The 12,759-nt window shown below is 39.1% G+C and overlaps 2 protein-coding genes across 2 annotated transcripts; both read left to right on the top strand.

Annotated features, from left to right (window-relative positions):
* Positions 1-156: 156 nt before the first annotated feature.
* adtrp1 (androgen dependent TFPI regulating protein 1) lies at positions 157-3,017 on the top strand. Its single transcript, XM_030769744.1, has 6 exons — positions 157-327; positions 591-740; positions 838-939; positions 1,357-1,472; positions 1,692-1,852; positions 2,509-3,017. The coding sequence occupies exons 1-6, from the start codon at positions 157-159 to the stop codon at positions 2,532-2,534; spliced, it is 726 nt and encodes a 241-aa protein (XP_030625604.1). The 3' UTR covers positions 2,535-3,017.
* A 3,267-nt stretch (positions 3,018-6,284) lies between these two features.
* On the top strand, positions 6,285-12,129 carry ptpdc1b (protein tyrosine phosphatase domain containing 1b). Its single transcript, XM_030767781.1, has 9 exons — positions 6,285-6,294; positions 7,087-7,267; positions 8,451-8,531; positions 9,007-9,125; positions 9,400-9,537; positions 9,812-10,869; positions 11,237-11,419; positions 11,796-11,906; positions 12,013-12,129. The coding sequence occupies exons 1-9, from the start codon at positions 6,285-6,287 to the stop codon at positions 12,127-12,129; spliced, it is 1,998 nt and encodes a 665-aa protein (XP_030623641.1).
* The last annotated feature ends 630 nt before the right edge of the window (positions 12,130-12,759 follow it).

Below are 12,759 nucleotides of genomic sequence, written 5' to 3'. Positions count from 1 at the left end.
AAATACGACACAGAAGCGACTTCCTCTTATTACCTCCTAATATGGTTATACTACGATAGTATCTTAAACCGCGTCACCGTTTTAACGGGTTGTCCATCTGCGTCTCACTTCGTAGTATCTAGGGTCCTGAGGCGGAAGAAAACCAAATAAATGAAAATGGCTGCGACCACGGGAGCAGGTTGGAAGTCATGTTTGTGTGTGCACTTAGTAATATTTGCCTGGTATGTTTTTACTCTGTGGCAAAATTGCTCCTTGGAAATTTCGGACAGGCATCCAGGTGCCCGATCGTACGGAGGCCGATGGAAATACTTGACTTTTATTAACCTGGTGAGCTAAATGCATGCACTGTTGCTAACACTGTCGCCTGAAAATGAATGAACGTAGCTTGCTAGCTAACTTGTTGCGGTAGAATTGTTACACTTGGATATCTTAAAAGTCTCAAAATCAAAAGATCAGAATGAAGTCAGATATGACAAGCCTTCAGATGTTGTTTGCATCATAAATGTCACTTATAAGAAATATCCACGTTTATTTTCCTGGTTGTTAGATGTCACTAAATCTGATCAGACGAATTTGTAATCTCTTCAAAGGTAATGCAGACGGTCTTTTTTGGTGTATGTGTTTTAACCGATCTGATTCACGTCGTGCTGCCCAATAAAAAAACACGCAGTGGGCTTCCCCTGCTGCTGACCAAAATAAGAGACGTTTTCTTCACCGTGTTGGCTTTTCCAGTTGGCACTGTAAGTCCAAATGTTACTTCATACTGCTGCTTCATACCTGATTAAGTAATTAGCGACCGTTGAACGCCACACCTAATTCCTTGTGATATGTTCCCAGTTTGTATTTCTCTCGTTTTGGTCCATCTACGCCTATGATCGCGAGCTGGTGTTTCCCAAATTTCTGGACGACATTATTCCAGCCTGGCTGAATCATGCCTTAGTAAGTTGACTGTCCTCTGTCTGTTCCCCCTTTCTTTCGTTTTTGCTGTGTCAGCTTGTCTAACACTTACAACATAAACGCAGTGATTATAGGGGAAAGGTTACGCTCTCAGTATTAGTGAAGGTGGCACATATCTTTCAACTGTTCTTTCGCAACCTTTTTTCTCACTGCTGGTTCACATGATCAGTTTATTGGTAGCACAGAGATGGACAGTGGTATAAATCTTTTAACTGTGAAAGTCTTAAGAACTGCTTCAGGAACCCAATTTCACATATTACATATTTCAAACAATTGCTTAGTTGTTGCTTTCTCATTTGAAAAGACAGACTGATCTTTCCCCCTAATATTTGTTATGCCCTGTGGGGATCAGGCAATAGGCATGTCTGTTTTGAACACTGTGTCTTTCTCTCTCTGCAGCACACTGTGATATTGCCCTTGGTTCTAGTACAGACATACCTTCAACAGCATAAATATCCCAGTTGCATCAATGGCATCCTTGGTTTGGCTCTGTTTTCTTCTATATATTTAGCATGGTAACGACCTTCTTCTGTATCATCCTCAATACAAAAACCAAAGTTACAGTTAAGTAGTTCTGTAACTTCTGTCTCCTTTGTGCCTCTGTAACAATCTAACGTGGTTAGATAAAACAAGGCAATGGGCCTCATACCAGAACATTTCATATTCTTAACTTTGGGGGGGGGTGTGTGTGATGTAGATTGTGTCATTTACGTTTGTCTTTTTGGCTGAATTAGGGTTCTGTGGGTACACCATGTGTCAGGGATCTGGGTTTACCCCATAATGGCTCATCTTAGCCCCATGGGCTTATGTCTGTTCCTGGCTGCAGCTGCTCTCACTATGGCTCCCCTTTACCTGCTTGGAGAAAAGCTCAGTCATAAGATCTGGACAACAACAGGTGAGCTAAACGGTTAGGCTTACAAAGTAGTCGCGACAAGGTCACTTGTTTAAGTTCAGAATGAAGTGTAGTGGACTCCTCTTGAACAGGACTGAAAGAATTGACCCTGAAGTAGGGAGTTGGATGCTCTAGCAAGTTAAGGTTCAGACCAATAGGCCAATAGTCAGGACATCTTTGCAGGCAGGCAGGTGGGCAGACAGACAGACAGACAGACAGAAAGAACAACCGACGGACCTACTTGTGGCTCTTACAATAACTGGCTCAACTAAGATATGATCATCTCCCTTAACTTCATTCTCATCCTGACCATGGCACCCGTAAAGCAGGTTATGCCCTGAGTCACACTGACCTTGAGTTAAGGAATTAGATGACCTAACAAGTGAGCTGAAGGCTTGAAGGAGCTGATATCCCAGATGCCCTATATATTCTGCGTTTCAGTGAGAAAAGTTCTCTCGAAATATAGCCCTTACCTGGCCCATGTCTGCTATAGAAGCACTCAGGAGAAAAATGAATTGAGTGGCTGCGTGTTCCATTTCGAAGGGAGATCAATTTTGATATCAGTTGTTCAAAGTACATCTTCACCCTGCTTCTGTTTCTGGGTAGAAATATTGGTGGAATCGTGCTCATAATGTTTTTTTCTTTTCTGTTTTTGAAAGGAAACCAGAAAAAGAAAAACAAGTAGCGACATATCAACAAGGAAAGTGATCTGTGTATGCTGTAACGAGTTGGACCAGTAAAGACCTCTTAACTGAGGGAGAATCCAGTCAATACAAAGCAATACTGTTAATCTATTCCAGCAGGGCTTGGCCAGCCCCACCTGATGTTTGTGCACCTTCATCTATTTTGAATGAAAATGTTTTACCCATGTATTTCCTATTCCAGTACATGCTTCAACTCCGTGTTGATGCACATTCTCTACTGAAGTTATGGCACTCACATAGTAGCATATTAATATATATATATATATACTGTATTTGGGTGTTTTCATGTTTTTTTTCCCCCTTGTTTATGAAATTCAAGTTGCTGTAAACTCTCAAAATGCTGTTTTGGAACGTATGGGAAGGATTTTAAGGGCCAGTTTAAGTAGTGAATTAATTGCAATAATTATTTTATCAAAGAAATTCATATATAACAAATACCAAACAAAGATGGTTAATGAATTATGTTTTGGATTTCCAGAAAATTCTGGAGGATTTCTTGCTTTGGTTAATAAAAACATCTGAAAATAAATTATTTGAATCTTTTCTTCTCTGTATCTTAAAAGATCCTTTCTCATCCCCTTCATTACATCAGTCTAAATAAATCACTGACAAGTGCATGTAGGTTCTATAATATTAAGATTTACATAGGAGCTACTTTTAGTTTTTTTGAAGCCTCTGAGTATGTTTTTACACAAAGGAAACCTTGGTAAATCTGGACGAGTCTGTTGCCAAAAGGAGACACCACGAGGACTCCTATTCACCGTGGTTTATTGGAAAGATTGAATCAGGTCAATGGCAGCATGCATTCATTTAATTTATCTGAGGGGTACTGTCAAGTTTCCAGTTATGATGAAACAAGTTAAATTTTACATAAAAATACTTAGTCATGCTTAATTCCATGTGGTTTCACAGGACAAGTGTGAAAATAGGAATTAATGAGTATGTCTGACTAGCTTTGAAAGCTTAGACAGTCAGATCTATGTACTTTGCCTTTTGGAGTTTATAAAGAATTGAGAGTCATACTCAAAACAGACCACCTTAATCTCATACGAGACAATCACATTATGCTAATCAGTTGAGCAAAGACCTGGCAGCATGACACATTTATTAATTGTCCTTGGTTGTGATGGAATTTTTCTGTTTGTGTTGTAAAGAATTGTAAAATTGAAAAAAGAACGCAATAATACATTCAGACAAACATGACTGTAATGTAATTGCATTTATTTTGTTCTTTCATTTAATATAAGTTGCTGTACAAATCTATCTGTTGTTTTGAGAAATCCCATCTGCATTTAAATGGTCTTTAACACTGTGTTGAATGTCATTATCATTCACATATATTCTGTACATGATCCCAAACCTCATGTAAATCCCACCACCATCCCTGTATCATTAAGCTAATGATAAGCAAGGTATAAGCAATGTAATGTTTTACATTGCCATGGAGTGCGTCAGATGAGTGTTTAAACTTATTTCCTACTTAGGGAACGCTGCCTTAATCAGATTTGGTGGGTGTAAACCAATCATCTCTTGACTTGATTGACTGGTACAGACTGGACTGCCTTGCTCCCTTGCTATTATTACTTTTGGTAGTGACTTGACATGTCTTGAACATTGGTTACAATAAGCCATCGTATGAGATGAAACAAAGTTGCTCCTTACACAAACAAATCTTTGAAGATCAACTTATCAGCTAATTTAAGGTTTCTGGACCAGCCAGAGGAGGATGGGCTCCCCCTATTGCGTCTTGGTTCCTGCCCAGGTTTCCTCCTATCTCTGAGGGTATTTTTCTTTGCCGCTGTTACCTTAGGCTTGCCCACTGGGAATATCAGGTCCAGCATCCTGTAAAACTGCTTTGTGACAATGTCCATTGTAAAATGCACTACACCAATAAAACTGAAACGTATGCAGCCTCCTCAGTGACCTCATGTATTCAGAATAGCCCATGTAAGCAGGCAGGGTGTTATTTCTGTGTTTGCTTGAGATTTAAGCAGAAGCTCTTGTAGAAGATGTCCAGTTAGGAGTCTTTAGAAAATCCTGGTTCCATCTTTGGATAAATTTGAGTAGCTTAAAAGAGCAACACCTTTTCCAAAGAACTTTGAGTTACCCTTCAGGTTCAGAGTTCTATGCTGTCATAAGAGGTTATGTTCTAAATGTTCTCTACAAGAAGGATTGTACACTTTTTCTGCAGTTATAAGATACATCTTAACAAAGGTGTAAGCGGATTGAATTTCATTTGGAATTAATTAAACTACCTGTTAGTTTAGGAGGGTAGTTTTGCCGCAGAAACTGGTACTCGACCAAACCTAAAAAAAATAAGTAATGAAGATGCTCAGACATTTTCTTTCCTTCTTTCGTCCTTTCTTTATTTCTTTCCTTCTTTTTTTCCCTGGGCCTATTTCTCTTGCTATTTAAGCAGTAATTGGATTACTGGGTTAATCTAAAGGGGGAGTCAGAAATAGCGACCTCAGTTGCTGCCTAGCTTCATGTGTGACGATTAAGAGAGAGAGCAAGGTGCTTTCATCTTCTTTTGCTCTCCTTTGCTCTATCTTTTTGTTTTCATTCTTTGGTGGTATCAAGACTAAATGTATTTTGGGATTAGTATCTTGTTCTTTCTCTGAATGAAATATATTGCAACTCAAAAAGGAATGTAAAAAACGGATCAGAGGCTCGCCCTTTTCTGCTTTTCTTATCTTGGAAATGAACGGACATCACAGAAATCACAGAACATCAAAGAAACAGATCAATTATGGATTAGCACCATTTGTCATTGGTTGGTGTCTTTGAAAGATTGTGGTGACGCTCTTCTTCACAGTCTGGATGAGAGAAAATGATGTCAGTTTTGGAGAACACTGTTTGGAATTTGGAGTGACATTCTGTGGAGGTCTGAGAATTCAAATGGCCATCATTTGTGCATTGATATTACAGGTAAATCAAATGTTTTCATTTTAAAGAGGTAATACTTACTACATCCAAGTACACTTATCTGATTTCTTTGTGACACATATTCGGTAACATAGGCGGTAAGTCTTGGTTAATTACTCCTAACTTTCATGTATTTACCTCTTTTGTATAATCAGTGAATCTCACTTTTCATCCTGGAATCTTAGTATGTGGCCAAATGTGGCTTTTGCCTTGATTTAACTATCAGGATGACATAATATGAATTATGTCACTTTATGTCATAAGTCACCATTTATGAGCATTCATTCTAAACTCATTCTAAATTCATTATCGCTGACTAGCCGTCTTAGAACTTCCCCACTTACAACTCTGTTTGGACTTGTTCATTGTGATTAATCTATTTTTATACGCTTCCATGTGTTCTACCTTTCTAACTACTAACTCTTTACTATGTCTGCTTTCAAATGAAGAGTAGCCAGTGCTACTGACAATCCAAAAACTATCTTCATGAGGGTCACGTTTGACCCTGACACACTTTCTGGCCTCCACTACTGACAAACTGTGCCAGTTTTCCCACACACAGGTTAGGCATAGTCCAATGACTGGATAGTACCTATTAACAGTGCAATTTAGCCCAGGAGTAGGCTTGGTCTGCGTATGGAAATCTCCCTGACTGATATAGCGTTCCCTGAATTGTCTTGCTGGACAGAGATTTGATGTTTATTGTTGATGTTTACTCTCTATTGCTCAGCTCTCACTATGGAGGTTAGAGTCACTCCCCTGGCATTTCCCCCGTGGAGAAAACAGTGGACTTCTTCAAAACTGACATGGAGTTTGGTAGGATCCTTTTTTATAGTTAGATTAATTTGAATCATATCAACAGTGGTTGTCAGTGTCACTAGCCATAACTGTAAGTATCACTTTATTTTATTTTTCTTAATTAAGTTTCACACGTGTCACCTACATTTGAAGATATTCTAAGTTCTTCATTATTTAATATATTTTTTGAAAACTCAAATGTCAAGCTGATGAGAAAAGCATTTGTCATCCTCCATGTCACACCCTAGGAAGATTTACATGTCTATTTTTACTGTAAATCTGTAACTGCTTGGGATATAGCCAGACAGGATTAAATGGTGTAATCAAACATTAGCTACCTTACAGGTTTAGTACAGTACTGCTGCCTGTAATCAAAGAAAAAGACTACTGTTTTTCAGTGATATTTCAAGTTCCTCATAGTTACCTGTCTACTGTAGTTATATCCTATTCATGTAGCATTCACACTGCTAAGTGTGTTGGAAATCTTCCCAATCTAAGTTTGAATGACATTAAAGCTTCAACAAGAATTTCAGGCTATGGAGGGGTTTTCTCTGTAACCAGTTTGTTCCCTTTTTGCGTACAGTCATAATAATCTCTCGTACAATACTGAAGGCCCTTAAGGTCCTCAGCGTGCTCTAAATAGAAGCATGTTTACGTTTGCTAGGGTCAAAACAGTATCACCCTAAATAACATTAAATCCTTGGCTTCTACTCTGTAGTTAGATTATAGTAGTGTGACCATTCCAACACCCAGGAGCAGAAATATCACACAGCACTCCATGTACTCACCTCCATTATTTTCCCCCTTCAGTGTCTTTAGGCAGATCCAGTGTCCCCAGGGCGAAGTACACCGTGGTTGGAGAGACTCTGCGCCATATCATTCCCAGTGATTTGCAATGTTCCATTGGGTGCGGTGGGCGAGCATGCAAATATGAGAACCCGGACTACTGGAGTGAGGACAAACAAGCCATCAAAGGCCTCTATTCCTCCTGGTAAATGGTATTCTCTCTCCCTTCTGCTCTAAAGGTTTATTTTGCCAGATGGTAGCAATGAACTACCTACTTACAGACATCAGGGACAAGATGCACAACAAAGGTTTGAATGCATTTAAAGGCTGTTGGCTTCTCACAGTATGTGTGGGTGCTAAATTCATTTTATTTATTCACTGTCCATCATGCCCATTGGCACCTTTGGTCCAGTCATTTGGTATCTGCCTACACTCCCACATATAAATGAACAGATCTTGTTAAATCTTTGCTGATAGTTTGAGGTCAGTCATGAAGAAATCTACATTTAGGTTGTCTAAGCAAGGAGCTATACCATTTTTTAAACTTAATGGCATTGATGACTTCCTCCTGATCTGATAGAGATGTAATTATGTCATGGACAGCTTCTGTGTCTTGTATGTTAGCCTCTAAAGCTTCGCGTTGGTTGACTGAGCACCTCTCAGCAGTGCTCTTCCCAGGAGCAGTGTTCTTCCCTTGGAACCTGTTCTTGCACTGTATGCTGAGGGTACACTTTATTTTGGTGTCTTTCAGCTTGTCTATGGTACATGAACAAAAATCAGGGAAAGCCAGAAAGACAGGGAATTATGTTGAGGGTGACTCTTAAATTGAATTGTTGAGTTTTCAATTTTAATTACACAATGCATTTGATACTAGTTCCAAGAAAAATAATACTAGGCATAAATCCACAGAGCAGTTATGAGGGAGACAGATGTTGGCTAAAGGGGTCCTTCATATTTTGATGACCATCCTATTTGGAATGTCACTCATTATGAAGCATTTTTCTTGTCAGATTGTTAAAAAAAAAACTGTCAACAGCAGTATCTTAAAAGGAGCGATCGTTTAGCAGTGAGCTACTACAATGTTTATGGACTTTCGCTGGTGCCTGGTAAATTTGTTATCCATCACTTGACATTTCATGTTACTTCCTTCATTTATCCAGTTGGACAACGGGGAAAAAGTGTTTCAATCTGTTGGAAGACATGCACAAGGAAAGGAAAAGAAATTAATTTGATAAATTACTTATAAAAATGACAAAACAAACAAACAAGCAAACAAAAGCAAACAGGTACTTGTGTAGTGTCATGTTCCACTGATGCAGATTCTAAATGTTTTTGACAGACCTGCAGTATGTGTGTAATTTTAAAACTTATCTTTTCTGTTATTTCAGGGTTACTGACAATTTGTTGGCCATGTCACGTCCTTCCACAGAACTGATTGAAAAATATCAGATCATCGATCAGTTTCAGAGGTAATCAACTCAGCCCTTTGAAATAAAAATGTAAAAATTTTATACTTCCTTTATTATTCATACTGATAAATACTGTTTGTTTTTTATATTTAGACACTATAATTTTGTTTCCTGTAAGGATTGTTGTTAGAATTCTTAAAGTGCATGCTGTTTAGTTTTTTACACATTCGCAAAAAACATTCAACATTTTAAATAGCAAGTAAAAGATGTGCCTCCCTTAAGTTGCTCCATTGACTGCAGGATGTGCAAAATATGAACATCATATAATGTAATCCTTGACTTTTCACAGTTGGCATCAATGAAAATTTTCATGACAATTCTTGTTGCAATAATCCGTCCTTAATACGCAATTCTTTTTGCAGTGCAGTGCACTTTTACGTAACATAAAGGGAGTCTTAAGAGTATTAAGTGATCTCTCGGAGCTGTCAGTGGTGTGAAGAACAGTGAGAGTGACAGCAGGTGTCTGTGTTTTAAGGTGTGGTGTGAGGACAGTTATTAATCTTCAGAGACCTGGGGAACATGCCAACTGTGGGTTTCCCCTGGAGCCAGAGAGTGGCTTCACTTACCGCCCAGAGACTTTCATGGAAGCAGGCAGTGAGTAAACTAACTTAGCATCCTTCTCAGCATACATTCTGAGTGTTTCTATGAGTTCTCAAAATCTATAAAGTGTAGTGAAACTGAAAAATAGCAGTATGCAACCTGAGGAAGTACAAAAAAATCCTAGTTTTCTGTCATAACATTCAAAGGAAGTTTCAAATAATTTTGCAACAACCTCTTTAAAATTCTTTTGGATAGCAAAAGAAAATGTTTGTAATATGAAACACAGTAAGTCATGAATTTCTGGTTGTGTGATCTCTTTCTGTCTCAGTTTACTTCTACAACTTTGGATGGAATGACTATGGTGTCGCCTCTCTCACTGCAATTCTTGACATGGTTAAAGTCATGTCATTTGCTCTGCAGGAGGGTAAAATGGCCATTCACTGTCATGCTGGTCTTGGAAGAACAGGTAAACTTACAATCAATTTATCCCTTACATAATTATGTCTCACATGAAATCTAAATCAATGGATTTGGATGTTTAGCGTTGGGACTGCTTTATAACAATTACATGGCATTTTCAAAATCAACCCCTTTCTAAGGGCAGCATTCTCTTCTTGTCACATGTATGGTAGAACAGTAAGTTATTCTATTTATTGAGTTGTTTTTGTTGTTTTTTTTTTACATCTAGAATAATGTATTCCAGTGAGTGAATGCTCTATGTTGTGTCCCGTCTGGTGCAGGTGTGGTGCTGGCATGTTTTTTGGTATTCACTTCACGCATGACTGCGGATCAGGCCATTGTGTATGTGCGATCTAAAAGGCCAAACTCTATTCAGACTAGAGGACAACTGATGTGTGTCCGAGAGTTCGCTCAGTTCCTTGTCCCACTTCGGAATGTGTTTGCTTATGCTGAGCCCAAAGCCAGTCCCGTCAATCTGTCTCAGTACCTGGTCCGACAGCAGCACATGCTACATGGCTATGAACGACGGAATCTCAGATACTTACCGAAACTGATACAAATGGTGTGCAGACTTCTGCTGGACATTGCAGAGAATAGACAAGTCATTGAGGAGGACGTCTTGGAAGTTCCTGACATGACGACTGAGGTGGAATGGAACATAATGAACTGCAGAATGCAGCATTTCGCCTTTGGGATGAATGGAAAGGGCATCACAGGGATTCAGCCACGTCTACCAGGCCTACCTACAAAGCCCCAACCTCCTCTTCATTATGTGAGGAAGAGTCTCAGCTACAGTGACTCAGACTTGCGGAGACTGGCATCTTCACTCAATCTTTTGGGAGACCCTTTGACTGTTCTGGCTAATGTGCCCTCTGATCACTCTGTGGTCTCTCAAAACACCAGCCAGGCCAACGAGGGTACCAATGATGAAGGGCAAACATACAGCACAATCGGTTCTGTGTGGGATTTAAAAACGTTAATGGATCGGAGGGAGGGCTCTCCTTTACTTAAGAAGCGGAGGCAGTCAGTGCTGCAGCGTAGCCAGTCTCTGCTTGTGTCGGATAAGAATAGCATGGCAAACAGCTCTGCCACGGTGTCGGCCTGGAAAAAAGAGCACGAGGAAAAAGTTAAACAAGCAGGGGCTGTTGGGAAAGCAACACTCAAAAATGGACAGCTCGGGAAACGTGAAGAGGAAGAAGATCGATCTGAAGTGCCCTTCATCACAATCCAGACAGAGCTCACTCTGGAAGCTAGACATCTGCTTGTTGCACAGTCTCTGGCAGTTGACCTTGATCAGGATGGGGATGAAGAACAAAGGCAGAAAGTGTGTGCTTGGCAGGTAAGCTCCATATTAAGCTCACGCTACCAGTGATGCAGCAACATTCCAGAACCTAGGATTTAAAACTTTGTCTGGGACTGCGTCTCAGACATTCATTCCACAAAGGACTTTAAGGATTGGGTGTTTAGTGGAATGTAATGCAGGTAAATCATTTTTCTGTGTTATCTGTCATGAATAAATGAATGAATGCTCTATAGAGGCACTCTGCAATGCATCCTGTCAGAGGAGACGTTGTACAATATTAAATGCTGTGACTTATTTAAAATGTTATATTGCACATTTTAAAAGAATTATTTTATGTAGAGTTGAGCAAAGCATCCTAAATTTGTTGCTGTTGCTATTTCAATATTGTTTTCTGGTTCTACAGTCAGATCTGAACTACCAGGGTGCATGGGAGCGTCTGTGTTTGGAACGAGATCCCTTCATCCTCTCTGGCATCATGTGGTCTTGGTTGGAACAACTGAGAGAGCCTATAATCTCAGCGCAGGAAATCCAAACATTGCACAATAGCAGAGATGACCCAAAGACTGTCCTTAACTGCCTGGACCAGGTTAGAGATCTTTACAAAACTGTTTTATGTTCCTCTACCATCCTATGTTAAATTAAGTCACTGCCATCACACATATCATGCTCACAATGTATTAACAGTCAGGATATGTGTTTGGTCATTTCATAAACGTCCCAAGGAATAATGAAAGAAAAGTGAAAGATGTTCCACTAGTAATAGTGCTGTAGGTTAGGCTTCGTAACAAGTTATTATAAACCGCCTCTGGCCTAAAAATAGCAGTGTAAGATGTTAATGGTGTATATTAGTTAATGATTAAAACATAGCACCTTCATCCATTTAGTTCGTACGAGTAATGAAAATACAGGCCTCGTAAAGTTTACATTTACTATTACAAATTACATTTCCTCACGATTTCCAGGCTCCAAGAGAGACAATTGTGTGCATCATGAACTGCTTTGCACATTTACTTACAATACCAGAGGAGGTGGAAAGCGCTTTTTTAGAGCGGACAGTAAAGGCTTTCACAAAGGTATGTATGACGAGGAACATTATTGTTCTCCTAGATTAACCAAACCGTCACCTCTTCCTGAATTAATGAATAGAAATGAAAAATGCAACTAACCTTTCATGTCTAGGTGGAAATTTCAGGTGAAGGAAAGAAAACTTATGAAAAAATGATACTTGTGCTCAAGCCTCTTCTTCAAGATATGAGAATGACAGTGATGGACGAGCTGGTGATGCAAAGTGTGTAAGAAGACATTTTATCAGACAAGGACATGGACAGGATTATGGACTATGTGTCCTTTACATGTGCCAGTTTTTCCTCACTCTGATTGGGACATGATTGCATATGCATAATCAGATCTGTGTATGCTAACATTTATTAAAGTTTATAAATGCCGTAGACCTATATGGGTTTTGTTAACAAAATGAGCCATATGTTTGGTGCCACTGAGATACATACTCGAGTAATGTTTCCAGAAAAAAAGCACTTTTTTTTACTGTATTATTTTGAATAAGCGCGAGTCTGTAATATTTAGTCTGTCTTAGCTTGGAGAGAATGGAAAATGTGGTGACAGAAAGCTAGTACTGTGTCTTGTGCACTTTTCATTCACTGCTCATTTTTTTTTTTATTACAGAAACAAATGTTTGTAAATTGAAAACAGTGATCCCTTGTTTTATTGTAATGGCACTCTGCAGAACCAGTTGTTATGTCAGTTAGTTAAACAATGCCAGCCTTATACTGGAAATCTAACATGTGTGATCATGTGGTCTTATGTTAGGCAATGTTCAAACATCATATAACATCTTTCAAAAACATTTGTTACATTATCAACTAATCCTCTCAGATTTTAGGAGCAACCATAAATATGCCCCGAAAT

Source organism: Chanos chanos, chromosome 3 (assembly GCF_902362185.1).
Source record: "Chanos chanos chromosome 3, fChaCha1.1, whole genome shotgun sequence".
Classification (NCBI taxonomy): domain Eukaryota; kingdom Metazoa; phylum Chordata; class Actinopteri; order Gonorynchiformes; family Chanidae; genus Chanos; species Chanos chanos.
The sequence above is the reverse complement of the archived record's forward strand: the minus strand, read 5'-3'. Positions and strand labels throughout refer to the sequence as shown.